The sequence below is a fragment of the Gasterosteus aculeatus genome, chromosome 7, assembly GCF_964276395.1.
Source record: "Gasterosteus aculeatus chromosome 7, fGasAcu3.hap1.1, whole genome shotgun sequence".
Taxonomy (NCBI): Eukaryota; Metazoa; Chordata; class Actinopteri; order Perciformes; family Gasterosteidae; genus Gasterosteus; species Gasterosteus aculeatus.
This window is the reverse complement of record NC_135694.1, coordinates 6,012,396-6,033,797: the sequence shown is the minus strand read 5'-3', so window position 1 is coordinate 6,033,797 and position 21,402 is coordinate 6,012,396. Positions and strand designations below refer to the sequence as shown.

Sequence of the window (21,402 nt, the reverse complement as noted above, 5' to 3'; positions counted from 1 at the left end):
GTGGGAAAGCCTCAATGTTTGCTATGCAGACATCATCTTTGGCATATCTGAAACATTACATATACAGGGAGATGTTATTTTAGATGATGGGGAATGTTGCTGGTCCATTTTCACGAATGTGTTTCAGTTGATACTATAGACAAACCTGACCATTGTTTCAAAAGACGTACGTGAAAGCAAATTTTGTTGATTCACCATTAAAATACCAGGTAAATAAAAAACTGCACTGCTAACAGGCGAACAGTGGACCAGTGGGGTAGAAATGTAGCCTATTCCCGACAGCCGATTTCACTCTCTTAATGAGCCCTGCTGCAAAACGCACATAATCTCACATTGTAAGGAGCAGACTGCTAACGCTGGCAGAATCTTGAGTTACTTTCAGTGCACAATCAATCACTAATATAAGTGTTGAGGGACCATAGAGATGTGTAGGTCTATACTTAATGTTTTATGGTTTGTTCAGGGAATGATATAACATGGTAATAGTAAAAGCATATCTAGGACAGGTATGGTAAAGTATGTGGTTTTATTTGTGCTCATGGATAATTTTTCGATACAGCGGTTGCAATGTCCTTTACACATTCTAATGTCCAGTGTTCATTGTGAATATACTGATATGTAATACAGTGAGAATGGTATGTTTTCCTTTGTCAACAAAACACTTGAAAGAACCAAAGCAAACAGTGTGTTGTTTTACCACCAACACTTGACCCCGTTGGCGGTGCTCGGACCCCAGCATATTCTTTCTTCAAGGTGATTAAATAATGCAGTTATAACTGGTTAAAAATAGATTATAGTTGGTTTCTTAACAGACCGAATAATTCCGTAGAACAGCGGGGCACTGTGGTTTTAACAAATTCTACTCAAACACAAGACTACTTTCAGCTCTGGGTTAAACACATATCTACATATGGAGGACTATCCATATATTTTGAATCAATGCTCATGTTTACCATAATGAATGAAATTGTTAACCTATTCATGTGTTTTTAGTAACAGTGGAAGGTAAACCATATGAGGTATGAAGTGCAGATTCAAAAATACTAAACAATGCAGTATACAAACGGAACACTAACATTTCAGGAAAACTAAGTGGTCTAGGTGCAGTGTTATTGAAAAGCAGATTCTGACCTTAGCAAGACTTGCTTGGAAGTATATATATGTTCTGACAACACAGATGTCAGAGGGGACCCTCAGGACCTCCGCCTGTCACCGGAGGCTAGCCAGGGGGGGCTAAATTAATCTAGACCGGGCGAGTAAGGGAAGGGGTCACAGTTCACTGTGTATGCCCCGCTGCTTCAGCACCGGCTGACAGGCCACGGGAGTCTGAAAGTCCATGATGTACTGGCATTTGCTGGGCTCCTTCACCGATCGCAAGGCTGTCTCTGTTCCGCATGTCAGCGTGACCTAGAAAAAGCACAAAGGGAAAACGTGGAGGTGGTGCAGTTAGACCGAGTCAAGAGCAATGGCAGTTTCATCTCCAAAAGGAGGCTGGCTCAAGGTCCCGTCCTACCTCTCGTTTTAGGGACTCTCGCAGCAATATCTAACTTTCTGGGAAGAATTGAGATTAACCGCATGTGGGTGGATTTATGCCAGATTCAAACATAATCAGGTTCGTTGTGAAATACATGAGGAGTGTCATCACATTCCCCACGTGTGAGCAGTGATCGGTGACTCTGACACCTTCTGCAAGCGAGTACAAGGGGAAAGCAAGTTATTTTACTTCTAGGGGGTTTCCATAGCAACCCATCTTGCGAACACAAAGCAGCTGGAGAGGGAGAGCGATGGGAACTTGACAGGTATTATTGTACTCAAGCTTCAGCCTCGTACAACCGGTGATTCCTTTTCTCGACTCATAGCCATAGATTTAAAAAAAAACGTGTTTTGTGTGTGTGTGTGTGTACAAGATTATTGTTGATTACATTTTGACTCGCAGGTGCCGGAGCCCAATATTGGGGGGCAATACTTTCTGCTTTACGTGTGATTAAAAGTACTTTTCCCCGTTGTGTTGTCTCCACTCTCACTTAAGAAAAGAACTGAATCAATATCACACATGAGAATCAGTTTAGTATTGCTCAGCCCGTAAACAAGGTTAACAGGTCTGTTGTTGAGCTTTGTCAAATCTAACAAAAGAACCTGGATGATGTCATCACGGGTATTCTGGCTTGGTCTGTCATACTACTCATTCCAAAACACGGGGCCTTTTATCCTGAAACATGGGAAATGTAGCATTCAGAGCTTGGGCGACACAAGCGACCAAAAGCCAAAGATAATTCTAAATGAAACCAACGACCCTACAATGGGACAAGTAGTCATTTTTATAGCTTTTGCCATCATAACAGCAATATGAGTACAATATTTATCTGAGTCTGCAGCAGTCGGCCCTTTATGAAGATAAAGTGTAACCCTCCTTTAGATCTGGAGTAAAGCAGTGGGAATTTGACTATTAGCTTAAACAGCCAAGTCCACCCTTCCCTGCAGACTCTTAAGATTCGCGGGTGCACCGAGAGGTGCGTAACGCCGCAGAGAGCCGGAGCACTCAGCAAAGACGAGATTCAGCATCTCAAATCTAATGAGCGTTGACTTCTAACGAGACTTCACTTATGCCAACTGCACTCGGTTAGGGATTCGTATCAAAGGAATTAAATTTAGTCTTTTCAAAAGGAGGCCCCCGTTGGATATTATGAGCTCATACATTTGCAAACGACATTTATTGGACTGATTTGAAGAGGGGAGAGGAGTGGGGGGGCCCAGAAAATGAGATAATTAAATGTGAATCACTATCAACACAAAAATGGAAATTCTTTCCGTAAAAACAGGTCAATAATGTAAAAAAAAAAAAAAAAAAGGGGGGTGGAGGGAGAGAACGCGACATTCACCGTAAAACCGATGCAGTCTGACAGGGGGAAAGGCAAGTCAGCTGCAGCTTGGGGCTAAACATATTTTTGTGCGGGCTGCTGAGTAGGCCATCACGAGGGAACATCTTTTACTGACTGACTGATTCAGGTGTTGAGGTACAGGACGAGGCAGCCTGTGCGAGAACTGTGGAGACTTTTTGGACAAAAAAAGCTTTTGTGGAATTTCCGACAGGACAGAAATGATACTGATCTCGCGCTCATATGCTCCCGGTGCTTCCAGCGCGTGAACTGTACTCACTGTGGTACTGCGTGAGCCTCCCTGCCAGCAGGGTTCTCCATTCTCATACACCATCCGACCGTACTGGTTCTTCGGTGGTCCTTCCCACATCCCCCACCTCCTGAAACAAGAGCCGATAATATTTTCATCAAATTGTCCATTATTCGAGCCAAACAAAAAGTCCCTAGCCTTTTTTTAAACGACAAGTTTGCGCAAAAACTTCATTCCTTTAAAAGACACCGATTAGTTATAAATCAGATCCTCACAGCAAAAAAAAAAAAAAGAAGAAAAAGCTGGCATGGTGGCCGGTCTGGCAGTGCCCTCCGTTGGATCTTGGCATCCGGTGCTCACGCGTCCTCTCTCTCTGTGTCTTCTTCAACAATGGAAGGGAAATATCAATTAGCATTTTTTCTCAGAGCAAAGCCTGTGTGCAACAACACCACACGAGGGAAGCGGAAGAGACACACGGGCGCCAGAGGGGCCCCATCTCGAACGAGGCCGCGCCTGCCCGGTGCCGGCTAATTACGTTCGCACCAAGCGTTTCAAGGGGAGTTGAGAGCAAAGCAAACCGGGGTGAGAGTTGGCGGCGCCCTACGCAGCCCACGGCACGGACGGGTGCCATTTGGAGAGGCGTGCGGCCGCTAACTTCCACTGAACTTTTGAGGAACTATAGAGGCTTTGTTGAGGTGCCGTTGCCCAAAGTCCTGCTGCTGGTAAGGATCGATTCTTGGAAAACTTTGTAATCCTAATAGGCATCATTAGTACACGGTCGATTGAAGATTTTACAGATTTCAGGTTTTTTTTTCAGTCTGCAACTCAATAATCAGAACAGAGAGGGGAAAAAAATGAAAGAAGAATGAAAGCTGATGGGTTAAAAGCCTTTTTGTAAATAGCCAGTCAATGTTCTGTTGATCACTCTGGGCAAAGAGCTTAAAAAAAAGCTAATAAGTCAACGGTTTGTTGTTTTAATCTGGCAAAGTGCTTCTCCTACTTGTCCAGCCCAGTCAATAAATGTACATTAACCTTTCCAGAGGATGTTAGAGGAGAAAAATCTGCTTTTTTTGTGTATGGTTTTGGCATGGCCTATAGAAATTATATAATTTCATTGGTTTTGTAACAATTGTGCCTTTCTGTGCACCCAACGGGATACAAAATACACTTTACTTGAATCAAAGAGTGTCCTACAAAAACTTTTTTAAACGCCATTTGAAGAGGGCAAACTCTCTGATTCCTTCTTTTTTCTTCTAAAAAGCACTCTTCAGCACTCTTTTGTAACCCATCATGGGCTTCACAAATGTGGCTTTTCTGCTATCCAGGTTGTACATGGATTATTAAAGAGGCCTGAACGGGTTCATCCAGAGGTGGGGTTGCTCACACGGGTGGATGCTGGCTCCGGCGTCTCGCCCTTCTCCTTGCAGCCTGTTTGATTGGGTTTTAGCGCTCCGTTAGTACCAGGAGGCCCTCAAGTGGATTGATTCCAGTAGACGCGGCAGACGGAGGAAGTGACATGCTCCGGGCCCCTCGCTGCTGAGCCGACCACAGAAACCTCCTTGCAGGGGGGGGGGGACAAAACTAATGCGGGGGTGTCAAAAAGTGCAGTTTTTCGAATGGCCACTTGAGGCTGGCTCTGAAGGGGACTCGATTCCATTAGACACCCCCCCCCTCCTCCTCCCATCCCATGTATTCACATGGCATCACACAAATGAAGAAAACAACAAATGCTTAAAGTCGGGCATAATCGAAGGTGGTCTGTAGTGGCAGCGGGTGCTCAGTCACATAGAAGCATGTTTTCAGGGAGATGAGTCCAGATCCTTACCTCTAATTACCTTCCTGCACTTAATGTTGGATGACCATTCTACATCTCACCAGACCGGTGCGCAGCTCATTAAGAGCACCTCTGAAAAACATCCAATTGGAGCGTATTTCATAATTTCATGGCACCAGGGACGCATCGACATCTGGGCTTTAGGTTGCAGCCGTGATGCACACGTGCCCTTGTAGCAGCTCCAGTTCCCTGTTAAAATAAAAACTGTTCCCACCCAACTACTCAGAGTCACAAATACACAGGATTTAAAAAAGAAAAGCAGACTTAAGTCCAATAAAGTTAATTAAAATTATTTGTATAGATTAATATTGGCAGCATAGTCAGTCTTATTTTTGTAGAAAATCTATTTCCGACCGCATGGAGGCAAGGGAGCAGCCTCGAATGCAGACTTCCTTTTAATTATTAATGATGGATGACATTAAACACACTTACAGATATGTGGCTTCTAATCTGATCCGTCTGGCCTCCTCTAATGCCCTGAAAGGCCACTTCCATCACAGATAAACTTGTAAAAGCAGCATATCTAGACAGCTAAATTATATTATCCATACATTTGCTTTGCATTGTGGGTGAGAAAGTGGGCCCTGCAGAACAAAAACACACCTCTAATTGCACACATTAGGGAGTCAATCTCATTTCATTTTCTCTCTGAACCACTGAGGTGTGATTTCTATTGACACAAAGAACAGCAGATGGAGTAGTGATTCAATTACATCCGGTATCCTCGAAAATACCATGCAAATGATAGTTTCACCTCCTTGATGCCTCAAGGAAAAGAGTATTATGTGACTATATTATGGCTTGGCGTATATGTACGGTTTTAGAAGATTTATAAGTAACCTGCCGATAAGGATAGTAAGGAAACGTTTTGTACAACTAGAACGGTGAGTTCTTACAGCGACCCACGTGCCAACTCGCCATCAGATTACTTTACCAAATGCTTCTCCAACACCCACCTTCTCACACCGAATCCCAACCTGCGTTAAGATGGCTAAGTCCGTCGCATCCGCTCGTTAGCCGCCACTGCAATAAATCATACCTCACAGCGATGCTTCTAACTGCTTTAACAAGCGGTGTGAAGCGGCGAGTCGGTCGCCCCCCGCCCCCCCCACTACACCGTTAATGCGCTAATCACTTACAGCGTGGAGCAGAGCCGCCGGCTCATTTGACCGCAGAGCGCCGCCCTCACCGGTCGCGCCGCGCTGACCTCTGCCACTCGTGTAAGGTCACATCAGAGAGCGGCGTTTGGAGATCAACGTATTACTGTGCCAGCCGGTGATGCTCCTCTCGCCCCCCAAACCCCGCCGCCAATTGTGCCCCCACCGCACCTCGATAAATAATCCATACGCACGGGAACCCGTGAAGGGCACACGCATGCTCGGTCAGAGCTTTTCAATTCATACGACCGACATACAAAGAGCATATATAATTACGATTAAAACATAATAGGTAATAGTTTATGAGCAGGTATGAATAAATCCTCAACAGGTCAATTACTGAAATTGCAGACAGCGCAGCGGATGGATTTTGGCACGTTGACCAACATAATTACTCTAAATCATTGAGTAACATCCGTGGAACATTTTGTTTGGACACCGATGCCATTTTACGTGCGGTTATTAAACAAACCCAGGGTGCACATTTCATCAACACCGACCGACACACGAACGAGGGCCGATGTCAAGCCCGAATCAGTATTCCGCTAACGGCTCAACCGGGCCTCATTAACGACTCGGCTGGATGTTGCCATGGCTACTCGGCAGAAAGGCCATCGGGGGTTCACGGTGTCCCCCCCCCCTCACCACACACACACCCCGCTACCTACAACTTCAACCCTCTCCACAGACACACAAGAGTCGTTACCCTTTCGCCCTGATTGCCAGATAAAGTGTGGGCTGGATTCAGGGCCACAAATACGGGGCAGCATTCGTCCTGCGTCAGTGAGCGCGTTGTGTGAACGGACGGGCTGCACCGGTAGAACCGCGGCAGGCGCCTCTCTCAGGTAAAGAGGGGGGCCGCTCCACACTAATGGCACTCCAGCAAATGACCCTGACAGCATGAAAATGAGCGCGTTAAGTAGAACACTTAAATGTATAATTATGCACTTGTCCCAGTCAAACAGCCACCACTCTGTAGGTTAAATCATTATGGCTGAGACGAGGGGAAAAAAATAAATAATGGTAACATAAAAAAGCCAAAGCCCATCAAAACAAATTTAGGGATGGGTTGTGCTTTTTTTATGAGCATGTGCAAGGGAGCATCGCTTTACTTATTAGGTGAGATGGGGTGAGTTTACAGTCGAGCAACAAACAAAGCAATTAATCTATTTGTAAAGAAAAAAATATATATAAATACTAATTGCATATAAATGGAAATCTGATGTGTCCTTGTTTTTACATTTAATTTGACAGAAATTAAATCAGAATAGTGAGATAATGCGTAAGTAGACGAGGAACTGAAAGCCATTACATACTTAAGAACATTAAAACCTACACGAATAGGAAAATGGAAAGTATGCATCAACAAGAAAGACTTTTCTTAAATTAAAAAAAAGAATTGTACAGGGAAAATGCCAGGAGAAATATGATGCATCCTCATTGCAGTAAATCCATAAATCATATATATGTACCAGAACATCAACAGTGCTTTTAAAATTTTAGATTGGCGCTAAAAGAAATGCTGTCAAGACTGTTTATCGAAGAAACCAAGTTACAATGGCGCAATGTTTTGTATTATTGTGCACAAATTGTTGTATAATGCACAAAGGGGTACAACTTAATATCAGTAGTTGGACACGGTACAGATTAGAATATGGAAGGCAGTGACTTTAGGGTTTCAGCTCCAGGTGATAGAACTTGCACTTTTATGGTTATATGAACCATGTCAAAATAAAAATGGGGTTTTAACATCCAGTGTTATTTAACCTCCAGTGAGGATATTTTGTCGAGAGGTGCCTGACTCAATGTCAGGCTAATGCTGTTGTACGGAGCTCCCATGTGATCGCTGTGCAATAAAATGGTAACCCATCAATATAATTAGCACCAGTGCTTTTCTATTTATACATGAAAACTGCAAGTGAACAGTAATTGCTCGTAAAAAAAGGAGAAGGAACACGATGCACATCAGACATTTAAAACCAACAACGGGCTTTCTCAGCTGCGCTCATAAGGAACGGACTGGTATTGATTAAATGCATATATTTCCATATTACCATGGTCATGGAGTAGAACCTACTTTCTTGGCCAGTAAATCTGCTCAGCTAAGCCATTCATACTAACGGCCCCTTAAAGGACACGGACAGCCTGCAGGCATCACATCACTGAACCTCCGTCTCTCAGGATTCTCTTCTCTCCAGCACACCCATAAGTATTTCTTTTCTTTTTTTTTTGGAGCTCTAGTGTATTTATCGTCCCTGTTGTGCTGTTTTAATGCGTCTCCATTATTTGTATTACTATACCAAAAACAACCTTTGGAGACATTGACACGGCCAAACCAGCTGGTGCTGCTTTTTAACATGAGCCCGGCGTTGAATAGGAGAAAAAGGTGTCCTGCTACAAACAAACACGCAGCCAACCTATTTGTATTTCCCCCGGTGGCCGGCGTGTTGCACTCTCAGGGGTTTGTTCCATCAATTCCACTGCGTGGCTGCTTTGCAGTGGGCATACACAGCCGTTCACTCCGGCTCCAATGTTGCTAGGCTACCTTACTTCGCCACTGTTTTTTTTTGGTTTTTTTTTCTCGGTTTGAACATCTACTGTTCAATAAGGCAGTTCAAGGGAGACCTGTGGGTTTGAATACTGAACGGTATGAACCTGCAGGAGCAACAGACAACACTAATGGCCTTTTATGTTCGTTTCACAACGCAGCTTTTTCTTTTTTCTCCGTTGACTCGGTCACGCAGCGGCACAGTGCCTGCCTCTGCAGACCACGCATCCGATTCAGCCACGAAATATCGACAGGACATTTCCAAGTGTCGCAAGTCTTCTTCTGTTTGAAGTCCTCCACTATTCTTTTGAAAATGGTTTATTCAAGCAGCGTCTAAATGTGAGCAGTTTCCTTTCCCCCCTCTCTCTCTCTCTCTCTCTCTCTTTCTCTCTCTCTGTCTGTGTTCTCTCTTGATAATGACGAGCGCAGAGCCGTTTGACCCCGGCGCGATAGACGGCTTAGCTCCTTGAACTCTGCGGGGCGACACGCGCCGGTCCCGTGACCCCCCCGAAACACGCCGGCCACCTGATTTCCCAGGAGCCCCCCAACAAAGACTCATTGGATGACCTTTCAACTGATCCGCAACTCGTCCGCTGCTACATTTAAATCCTCCCCACCTTCCTCTGTCTCCTCTTAGGAAAATACGCCTGGTGTGGGCGTTGAGACCAAAAAACATTGGGTGTTAGCGCTGCCAGAAAAGTTGATACCAGAAGTTAAGTTCCTGCTGCGCTGGGAACGACGACTGATTGGACTGATGTGTTTATCCTAAGCCATCTTTGCATTATTGCAAATGCACTTATGCTCATGGTGGCCGGTCATTATGGACAAGTGCACTGTAAAAGAGTTGTTTTCCGTAGTTGTGGTTGTTTTGCAGGGAATGGGTTGAACACTAAAAGCAATTACTGGATGTTGACAATGTTCTTCCTGGGGACCTACATTTTAAAAACTTGAACGCATCAGACTGATAGCAAGCCGTACTGCTGGATGTACTCAAGCCAATTGAGAGAGATTAAAATGGGGCAATGCATTAGGTGCTCGGTGCTTGAAAAGATTTTCGTTATTTGTTTGATTGCTTGCTTCCCGTTTAAAGTCCGTTTTTGCCCATGAAAATGTGAAATTACATTTCACATTATTCTATCCTTTGTCGTCGACAATGGAATAAAGTTACTGCCTCTAATTGTCTTCCTGAGGTTTACAATATGGCGTTATTGTTTCACTTTCCTTTTTGAAAACAATGAAAAAAGACGGTCACTGCGCTTTACTCTACGCTTTACGTTTATGCTGCTCTTGCATTGAATCTGAGCACAATGAATAACCAAAACGACCAATGGGCTGTAGATTGCATGACCCCAGTGACGTCTTTCTGGGCTATTATCAAATGACACGTTAATCAACACGTTTGTATCATTGTATCACGTTATCAACGCGTAACATGCAGATTTGACTCTGTGGAAGACGACATCTGTTATTACTCATGACCTCCAGTCAGGACTGTCTTTTATTTTGCGTAATATTTCAATTGGCAAGCATGGAGTAGGGCAGCAAGGCAGCGAGGCCAAAGAGCTTGAGTTTAATGAGTACTAAAAGAGACTCATTAAACTGGGAAAAATTATCAGTGTTTTAACTACAAAAGGTGCAACAGTAACTGCTTTAACACGGTAGCTAAACATCTTGGGTAAATGCTAATTGGTTCTCTTGCAATTAGATGGGAAGATTAAGTATAGAGCTCGGAACCAAAGGGTGTTATCTCAGATTAGAAGAAAGAAAAAAAAAGTCCCTGCTGCTTGGCCAAAAAAATAATGTGGCATAACTCCACATGACACCACAAATAGTTGTTTTTACAGATTAACCAATTTAGATAAAGCTCATAAGTGAGCTTTTGAGGGGCTGTTCGCTGGATGTGTTCATTTTGAAAAGAGCAGGGCGGCTGTTTCCTACTGCTTTCAGTCAAAGTGGTGAGCTACGCTAACCGCTTGGTTCCAGCTCCCTCCATGAAAAACACAAATGATTGGAAATGAACAAACTCTTCCATCACGATGTAGGTTGTTTTACCCACCGACTAGGTTTACCCGCCTGCACTCAAAATAGACAAAATTGTGACCATAGTTTCATTTAACAGGGTTCGACTGGTTCAATCGTATGTAATACTTGTCTCGGCAAGAGTTTCTGTCTAGAAAATTGCTGTATGAAATGCAAAGTTTGGGAATATGTAAATAGTTAAAAGATACCCTGAACTTAAACTTCAATAGTAAAAGCAACAGCGGTACCAAGAGGATCCTCGGCAACCACACCCGAAAACACACTTCAAACCGAGGCCTCTGCCACACCACGGGCCTCAACACATCATTATTCACCATCACTGTGTGTTAATGTGTGAACACATTGATACCGCTGCAAATGAACGTGACAGGCCGCCGACAAAGGGAGATCTATGTTTTGTTTACATGCGCGTGATGTTTCTTCCTGGAGCAAAGAGTTGAGTCACCGCCGCGTTAAATAAGCTCGTACAAACACCGGGGCGGCATCAAACCCCACGCGCGCGTGCTTCTGCAAAATCACCGATACGCGTACCAGTGTATATATTTGTCTTTTCAGGCGCATTTAATAAACCTTTGTTTGCTGTCTCGTTATTGGGCCCTGCCTCGGGAAATGGGGGTTGGGGGGCATTATGAAGACGGACGACGCTGTCACAGCGGGATGGTGTTTGTCGCAACGCAAGCATTTTCTTCTACTCCATTATCATTATCGCGGCTGATGTTATTGTTACAACAGCCATTCCAGGAAGCGGTTGAAGCTGCTGAGACCAAAAGGCAGGAAAGCCAAATGGAAAAACCGAGACGTTGCAATTCAAGGAGTGAATACGAGTTGTATAATATCTACATTTACAGATAATTGGGAGCATACAGTATGACTGCCGCGCCTTAGGAAATCTGTGTGTGGCAATAATAGAAGAGCGAGCAGCTAGAAAAAGGAAGTGTTCCCGCCAGGATTTATTGTTTATTAGGAACATTTGTAAAGCTAACGGCCCACCAGCCAACTATGCTGCAAAACCAACCGTGAAGGAAGGTTAGCGTCGAGGGAACAACCGTAGCTCTTACGAGCCTTGACACAAACGTGCGCGCCGGCCAAGAGTCGTAATTTTTAAAAAACAGGAGCGACCGCACCCATTCGGCGCGGCGGGAGCGTCGTCGGAACTAAACCCGAATCAGCTACGTGTAGCAGCGAGCTACGGCGACGGGCCACACATGTTAATGCTGCTGCCCCGCTCCCTTCTCCCGTGGTCGTCCTTTAGAATGCCGGAGCAGGTGTGATAAATGCTGCCGTTTAAATCAAAGTGCCCCCCTCGCCACCCCCAACCCCCCCCTCCCCTCTGGGGAGAGCGAGGATGCCTCCATGCAGATTGATATCAGGCGGCTCAGCTATATCCTGCAGGCGCTGACTGATGGTCTGTCTGGATAAAAAATGAACTTTATTCCCGGCGTGCAAGCCATGATTCATGGACCCCCCCCCTCCTCCCCTAAAACCATTCCACATATACCGCCACTGCACTCTATGGAAACAGTGTAGTACATCATACAGTGCTGCAACACTCACCCACACCCAGAAAATACCAATGAGGGGTTTTCGTCTGAATGTGATCAAACAGAAACTAGCCTTATTTTCCAGTTATCGCGTTGAAGTGAAGGCAAAAAAAAATAAAAAATCGCTCTCATTCGGTCCTATCCAAAACATATTTAGAGTTTATATACATGAAACGATTCCCTCAAGGTTCGTTTGGCAAACAGAGGGAGCGATTCACACGAGAGTTTGACCACTGGGTTCCGTTTTGGTCCTTCTGCCCTTCCATACCATCGTGAGTGACAGGCAGGATGAAGCGCTGGGGTCACATTACTCACAGCTAGCATTCTGTTCCTCCTCTTTCCTGCGCTAGAAACGTGGTGAAACATTGCACTTTCCGCTCCAAAAGTGAGTGGGTAGTGTGGGAGGTGGCGGAGCACAAAAAGAAAAGAAGGAAAAAAACAAAAAAAAAAACAGCCTTGGGTTAGCTTCAAATTAATTTGTCATCTGAAAGCAAAACTTACATGTGCAGAAAGGGATAATTGCCAATCAACTATATTTAAGGTCTCACTTCAATTGCCAAAAGAAGACAAGTACAGCGTAATGGCATCACTTCTGAAAGAACAAATGTTTTGACACGTAGCACATTTGTGCCTTTAATGTTGTCTGTTTGCCAGACGAGTATGAGCCCGCTACAACAAAAACATCATTGCAATTAAGTCCTCCTCTTCCGGGAGGAGTTGCATTGATTCATAAAAGCTTTTGTTTCGAGAGAGGTTTCAACGTCGACGGTTCCTATAATTGAAACCTATAAAAGTGTCGGATCAATGTTGGTAAAGGCTAATAAGAGAGTGGAGAAATGACAGCGAGGTGACGTCCCATAATTATCACCTCTAGACTAAAATTCATGTCGTTTTTTTTAAAGTCATCTACTTTTTTCTTCATCCGTTCGACAGCGATGATACAAATGTCACGTACCAGGAATAACCTTTAGTTAAACGTCCCTAATCTGAATATTAACACGCTTGTGTATGATACAATCATATACAATAACATCTTGTGACGCCGCAAAATATGTTTCTGTGGGGACAGAGGTGCATTTCTCTTTGATACACAGCCAACGTGGAGCATTCAACGCCGCCCACCCCAGGGGGATTGTAGAAGGCCAGAGTATAATCCTTCAGATGAAATTGAAACCCTTCGAGGCCGAGGAAATAAAAGCGCAGCAGTATATGAAACCTGCCCCCTGTTTGTCATTGATCAAAGGGTATTAAAACTATAATAGAGATCTGTTACCGATTGATTAAAGGTCACATGAAGCCTAACAGAGATTGAATAACATTTTCTTTTTTAAATCAATAGCGCAAATATTGGTTTTACAGTAACTCCCCGTGAGCTCTGCAACAATGATTAAAGGACTGCAGTGGTGGGACGTGTTTCAGCTCCTTTGGTGAAACGTAAAAATGCTGCCACGTGAATTTTTGTGAATAGAACAAAATGTAAATCCTAAATACATAAATCCCGTGTTAAAGACCAAGGAGGACTTAGATTCCTAAAGCTATTTTTGACACAACTGTTCGGCTATAGACTCTAAATGTCACAGCACACAAAGCCCTCCCAACGTTTGGATAAAGGCTCCCTCACATTAGGCGTTGCATTCACACACTGTGACCGGTGCCACTGTTTGGGATTCCAAAAGGAGAGGCGGCTGACGTACTCACCCCAATGAGACCTCCGTTCCCGCGGTGCTCTGTTGTGTGACTTGATTGAACGGGCACAGGGTATAAGTATACCTGCAGCGGGAGAAAGCACACGCAACATCCCCATTGAGCGAAATGGCACATTTCATCTTTTATACTTTTACAGCTTCTTTGGCTCTTTTATGCTGCCTTAGACAAAAGACTAATAAAAAAGAACTTCCATCAGCGCCGCAAAGTGAAGACTTTTGATTATTACTTTTTGATTCATTTCCGTTCCCCACTGGATTGTTGCTATGGGTTCGTAAGTTGAAAAGTAGACTGGAAAATGCACAACAGAAATACCAACAACGTTTTAGGTCATTGAGAAATAAAGTTGCCATTATAAAAGGACAAAGGTAAAAAATATTATTTTGAAAATGTCATCATGTTAATTATTATTCAACCAGATATAATATAGATTTATCCCACAGCTGCTCTATGCTGTTAATAAACATTCAATCTACTACATTTATCATTGGTAGTGAGCAAATCTACAAAGAATCTGCCTCTAAATTCAAAAGAGCTGTGAAACATGTTTAGGGTTTGGGGTTTTTACGCATGTAACTTACATTTTTATTAATGAATTGTCAGCGCTATAATTTATGGTATTTCTTTATTGCTTTGGTAAACCCACTTTGTACGCTGAGAGTCATCCAATATTCTGTTTTTCCATTGATCCACTTGTAAAAAGCACCAATAAAACAAAAACACATTCCAGGTCAAAGCTAATCAGCAGGCAAACTATGGTGACTGCTCTTCTACTGGCGTAAAGTCTAAAGGAGTCAGCGCTTAGCGGAGGTCATCCCCAATGTGCTGATTAGAGAGTCGATCACTTGACCAACTGATCGAAGGCCTTAGTGATGATGGTGAACGAAACGGTGAAAAATGGCTGCAGCGTAAGTATGTGTGGGCTGGGAAGTGCGGGGGGGGGAGAAAGGGCGACAGAGGGAGGGGTGAGCAAACGGCTGGCGACTTCTTGCTCACTGTTTGTGGGTGTTAAAAGCTTCTTAATTTCACTGACGTATTTATTTACCGTTCCCGTCTACTGAAATCACACAAGAAGCATCCTTTTGGACTGCACAGTAAGCAGTTCAGCTTGGAGACAAATTAAATAGGTCTTACCATGACTAAGCCTATAGAGGATCCACCCCCCCCCCACAGCGCAGCAAGGTTCCTGAGATGTTGTTTTAAGTTATCATTTATACATCCAACAACCATGTTTGCAGCAAAGTCCATCTCCAGATTGTAATATTTAGATTTTGATAACAAACCCTATTGACTTTGGAGACTCCTGAATGTTTCCTGTAGCATAAAACCATGAATGATATCTTCTCCAGTGAAACATTGTGCCATCACCTTGATGAATTGGTGAACACAGCGCGTCACGTAAAGAAAGAGAAACGTATATCTGTGTAATTCAGTTTCCAATTTGGGTGACTGTCGCTGACGCTATTGTGTGTCCATGGGATGGTGGCTGGAAGCACCGACCTTAATATCAAATATGAAACTTGAGATTCATTCTTACCTAAATACTCATTTTGTGATTTATTAATCATTCTATTGATGTCAATGATTTAGTTAAACACCAGCTAGACATGCCGCTACGCCCATCCCAGGACCCTCTGTCTTACCCGCAAGGCAAAGCCATCAATCCCTGCACACTTTTGCTGACACGCCAGTGAGCACTTTCACAAACGCACAAAAAAAAAAAAAAAAAAAACTCTTCTATTTCTGAGCGAGGGCGCTGCAATCTGACCTTGGGCGCTCGCCTCCACGTGGCTGCTTCTGAGAAAACAAAAGACGGAGAACGCGCCGCCTCGGTAGAAGATAAGTGGGGAGGAATCAGAAAAGCACAACACGTAAGCGGAGGTGCAGGTTGATAAGCGCTGCGTCTCCAGGACCACCAGGCCACATTCGGCACATCCGACAAAACGGAAAGGATACGCGCGCAGAAAGGTCAAAAACGCGCGCATTTAGACTAACTGTGCCCAGCTATCCTCAGCGAATGAGCACAGAGCGACATGGAGGAGGAGGAAGGCTTCGCAGAGACGAGGCTGACAGCGCCTGAAAGACAAGGTTAAAATATAGCCAGGAGAACAAAGGCAGAAGAAAGAGGCAGGCAGAAAGACAAATAGATAACAAAAGTGTGCAAAAAGAGAGTGGGAAGGAATCAAGGGTGGTGACGCTTGTGCAAGTGAATCACCAACTCAACAGGTCGCAACTGTGATGGGTGATGACGTGCAGAACGGGGGACACTGGGCGGAGGAAACAAAAGGATCAAAAGATAAAGCTCACAATAAGTTGGGAGCGCCCGTGTCGGTCTTTGGCAGGCGCGCCGACACCCAAAACGCACGTTGTTGCGCAGGCTGCAGCCCCTCGATGCGTCCAATGTGAGCTACTGACAAACGGCAGCACACGAGTCCTTGCGTTTTCACATGTGTCATCGTTGAGAGAGTGAGGGACACGTAGCTTGCTTGGACTTTGAAGGTATTACTTTTAGTAGGTTGTTTTAGTTCCGAGATTGACAACAAAGCTACAAACTATGAGAAGCTGAACTGTACATGCGGTTGTATTCGTCAGTCCATCGCTAATTAGCTCTGACTGTCATCCAACTGCTATTCACAAGGTCACATCAAGACAAGTATATTTATCACTCAGTCCACTGAGATCCACTCAAGAGGGAGAGAGACGGCAATTAAGCCCTTCTCCCACTAGACTGTGGGTGGAGTTCACCGACGGCGCCGCAAAACGGCAACAGCAGCCGCACTCGTTAATTGGCTCACAGGTAACACTGGCGAAAGGTCAAAGGCGGCTCGGCGGCGCGGCGTGTCGTGGTTAATTGTTTCACAGCAGACTTAAAAGGAAAACCAACGCTGCTGCAGTCGACCTCGGCGCACACGTTTAGAAGTTGCATAAGTTCCAGTAACGGGTTGGACTTTCCCTCACTTATTGATTCATTCACACGACGAAAACTATCAACTCGTCTAGTGGGATCATGTGATCGGTGTGAGTGAGTGAGCGTCTCGTGTGCAGCTCTGCGTCTGTCCACAGCTAGACGGTTCAGTATCAGACTGCAGTTACTTTCATTTCAGGAACGACTGTCTTGGGCATTTGCTTTTTAGAAATGCATCCAATACACAATCAACTACAGTCGGAGGGTAAAGAGAAAGTTGGGAGTCTTTGATTCTTGTCTGTGGTGGAGGAGTTCTGCACGGTTTGGTAATAGATTCAACTCACAAGCTCAATCATGGAATCCAATTCCAATACTGCAATAAATATTAGAAAAGTTACAATTATTAGGAGTTTGAAAATAAATCAACATGACCATTGTGAGATTAGGTCAGTGCAATTCCTTTCACTTGGTAGTACAGAGGGGAGTTTGCCGGTAGCCCAAAGAGCCAATGCAGGCTTCAAAGCAGACACTCAGGGCCGGCCATTCTTACGTTTACCTTCATTTTCCACATGGAGGAGCACAGATGCAAGCAGCTTATTATATTTGGGCTTTGCATTTTTTCATGCAGAGCTGACAGTGTGCAGAAGAGATCCTCTGGGAAACAACCTGTTGGAATGCACAGCAGAGACCCTGTATTCCCATGTCAACTACTCAGGGAAATAATAGTAGTAACAGAGAGCTGCAGAGCCTTTTCAAAAAGATGGCTCGATTTATATTCAGAAAAAGCAAACAAAACAAGTACAACTTGAAGCGTATTTATCACTTTGGGCAATGAAATAGCTTCTGGCAAATCACTTAAATCGTTCTCCTGGTCATCTCTAAAGAACCTATTGCTATTGCTTCATGAGGTAGAGCTGAGGCTAATGGAAGACAGGATACAGGGTTAGGGATGGGTGTTTTAATTATTTCAAAAATGCACTCAGGGTCCTTTTCTACCTGCTAATCGGGTTTAATATACTTCATGAGAATCGCCTCTCAATTTATTTTTGTTAACAGGCATTGTGCCGTGGAGTGATTTAATGTTAATATTATTTTAGCTAATTACTTAATATTATTGATGCCAATTTTGATGCATTTTTGAGAACTGTACTTAATAAATGTTGATAATTCGTTGATTTGTCTTACATAATAATAATACACGCGATCAACACTGACATTGGATACAAGCGACAGAAGACGTTGAGTTTTGATCAAAGGTTTGATCAATTCATATAAGCCATCCCTTTTTGGTCTGAAGGTGATTCGATAACACCATTAAAACAACTTGCTTTTTTTATCTCATAACCTTATATTCGAAAGGCTCATTTTCAAATGGAAAATAAAAATAAACATACTGCAATACAGCTGCACATGAAGACAAATTGCTGTATCCCTTGTAGGTTATATTCTTTTTACCTTTGTGCCACTTGCCCCGGCTCTCTATGGGACTACTATGTTTTGAAGGGCTATATTCTCTTTTTCTAGCTGTGCAACAAGAAAAAATATAAAATCTAACTTGAGCTACTGGCAGCAGTAACAAAGTAGGAAAAAAAAACCCCAAAAACCTTTCAACCAATAAAGTTGATCAACTTGGCTCTAAAACCATCTCAAACCGAATTAGAAACAGCGAGTCCTGGTGTGCGCTGACAAGCTGGATAAACAATCTCTGAAAGTTTGACCCAGACTGTTTCAACACAAGCAGCCCACAGACTCCGCGCTCATGCCCGTCTCCTTTCTCGCGCTGTCAACTTGGCAGCAGAACAAAGACTGATGGAATGGGATGATTTCATGACCCCCGCCAGACGCGCGCGCGCTCGTTGCCAACGCACAGGTCTACTGAACCAACGGAGAGCTCCTGCTACGTCAGATGGCGGCCCCTGCTGTGGATTGGGCACACTCTCCACGGGCCCCCGGACTCCAACAGGAAAGGACCAGTGTCCCCGGCAGCTGACGAGGCCGGTGGTTTGAGAGGAGGATAAAAGGCACTGTGCCCACACTCAGGAAAAGTGAGGAGGACCAGGTCTTCTTCAAACTTAGTTACGCCCTCAACCAGACGCGCGCGCGCGCGCACACACACACACACACACACACACACACACACACACACACACACACACACACACACACACACACACACACACACACACACACACACACACACACACACACACACACACACACACACACACACACCGCTGTGCGAACATATTGGCAACCATTATTTGCTGTATTGATACAGAAACTAACAGAGTAAATGTTCCTGGTTTTTCTAAATTAAAATATGTGTGATTTTCATCAACACGACAGAATTAACATCTTAAAGCAGGTGAATGCAATCTCTTCAACGGACAAATGTCCAAACGAGACCCATTGAAGTCGATTCATTGAATGACCAGTTCAACAAGAGTAATCCTAATGGTTATGCTTTAATTTAGCGACAGTGTCTATGGCAATTGGGAGCTACCGGGTCCTCTGAGGCACCTGTACAAACATCTATTGTAGCGCGGCCACTTCGTTAGACAATTCCAATTAGGATTAACAAAACCCTCTGCCTTTCTGCCCCCTTGATAAACGCGGATTACATTTTTATTTGTGTGCATTCCTCTGTAACTATCCGTAGTCTGGTTCGCTTTCTGGCGTTTCATTAATTTTCTGATGGCAAAAGGCCTCCACGTCGGGGCATTATATGAAATGATTAAATATGGCTTCTGTTGAACGGCTCTCTTTGGGACATCCGGATGGCGTGCGTCTCAGAAGAAGCCCGCCTGGCGTTCCGCGGATACACTCTGCAGGGTCACTGGCGCCGCGACGTCCCCCCTCTCGTCTCTGTCGAAGCCGAACCACAGCGGCGGGCGTGTCTCACTGAACTGCCGTACTTTCTGATGACACGAGAGCGCCGGCAGAGTCGATCCGACCTGACAGTCTTGCATAAGTCGCGGCCCCGCGATTTAACTCGCTTTGAGGAGTGTCAACAAATTCGCGAGAGGAATATTCAGACTGTGCTGAAGGTAGGGACTACGCCTACGAGAGCTCCTTGTGGGCTGTCTTCCTGTGCTGAAATGTGAAGTAATGTAAAGTAGCTTCTCCTCTATCTCTTATTCATAGATCAATCAAGACTTTAGCAATCAAGGCGGTGGTGGGGGGCCGATTGTAAGATGCTTTCAGCAGATTATCAAGAAGCAAAGAGAAAGAGGCAAGTGATTATTTTCCATTTTTGGAGGGGAGCTGTAGCTCTGTTGGTTCGCCACTCGAGGCCATGGGAGGGAGTGTTATACAAAGCTGTTGGTTTATGTGTCCGTCAATGTCAGATCTTTTTAGGATCACAGTTCAAGGCAAACAGCAAGGATAAAGGGGGGCGGGTGACTGGTACATTGCTGAGAGGGTGCTGGTAGGTTCGACTGAGTTCATGCTGGTGCAAATGGTGCTCTTCGGTTTCTTCAAGGATGCCTATTGGATGATTTTGCCTCCTAAATGGCAACCTAAGCAAACAAGTGAAACCGGTGTCACGGGAAACCCACCGATTCCAAGAATGTCGGGAAAAATGAATTCTCGGTGCAGATCTCAGATTCATTTCTTTCAAAACTGCAACCACCCACAGGCTTCTAAAAGCTCCAGCTGGCAAGTAATCCTGAGGAGAACAGATTCTTCCCCAGCAGGCACCATAGGGATGCAGCAGGAGAGAGTAAAAGAAGCTCATTCTGTTGATTAAATTAAGTTGATTTAGCTGCTTAGCTTTCTCCTGGGTGACTTGGAGCTCACAAACTATCAACTTTAAATGGTAGCTACCGAAATGCTTGGTGTTGGTTTCGGATTATATTCACAGTTTAAATGAAAATAATAAGCAGCCCCTGGTTAAATGATTGATTCTGCAATGATTCTTCATAGCGTTTTATTATGTATTATTATAAGGTTCATGAGAAGCTTGGTCAGTGCAAGACTAGATTCACAGCAAAGGTTGATCAAAAGAAGCAGATGAATCAAAAAAGCAAACTGCTACTTACTCATATACTTTTAGCTTGTAACACTGGCTGTTCAGAAACAGAAACTCCCAATCTGGTCCGTAGTCAATAGCCAGCTTTTCCCGGAGATCACTAAGAAAAACAAAAAGAAACGTATTAGACAACTAGCAAACTAAAAGCTGCATTTAAATATAAGGGCACTCTAAAACCGGCCGCTAAGGTTTTCCGGGAATTAACTCCAGGTACAGCTTTAAAAAGAAGTTATATAATAGTTTAAGTACAACGTGTGCAGCACAGAAAAAAGTCCCCCCTTTCAGACGGAGACAAACGCTTATTGGATGTGGGTCATTTGTTCCGAGTCCCTGACAAGCCGCTCCAATAACTTCTTGATGACTCCTAACTGTGCTGACAATGTAGCTTCATTTTCCCCGCTGCTCTTACTGTCTGACTTCCTGAATAGTGTGTTGATTAGGTGGCCCTTTAAAGCCCGTTTCTATGCCGCGGCTCCAATTATCCGCGCTGGCGAGGGCTGCTTTTCTCCACTAATCG

At 44.3% G+C, this 21,402-nt stretch overlaps 1 protein-coding gene across 5 annotated transcripts in view; it reads right to left on the bottom strand.

Annotated features, from left to right (window-relative positions):
• Positions 1-509: 509 nt before the first annotated feature.
• LOC120822256 (glucosidase 2 subunit beta) overlaps positions 510-21,402 on the bottom strand; it is a 77,033-nt gene continuing 56,140 nt past the window's right edge. For 2 of the 5 annotated variants that reach the window (XM_078106230.1, XM_078106232.1), the window contains 3 exons: positions 13,945-14,016; positions 3,157-3,256; positions 510-1,407 (listed from right to left, as the gene is read on the bottom strand). In XM_078106230.1, coding sequence (XP_077962356.1) covers positions 1,270-1,407; positions 3,157-3,256; positions 13,945-14,016 — 310 coding nt within the window. In that variant the 3' untranslated portion in view covers positions 510-1,269. The other 3 variants (XM_040181792.2, XM_040181794.2, XM_078106231.1) reach the window with 3 other exon arrangements.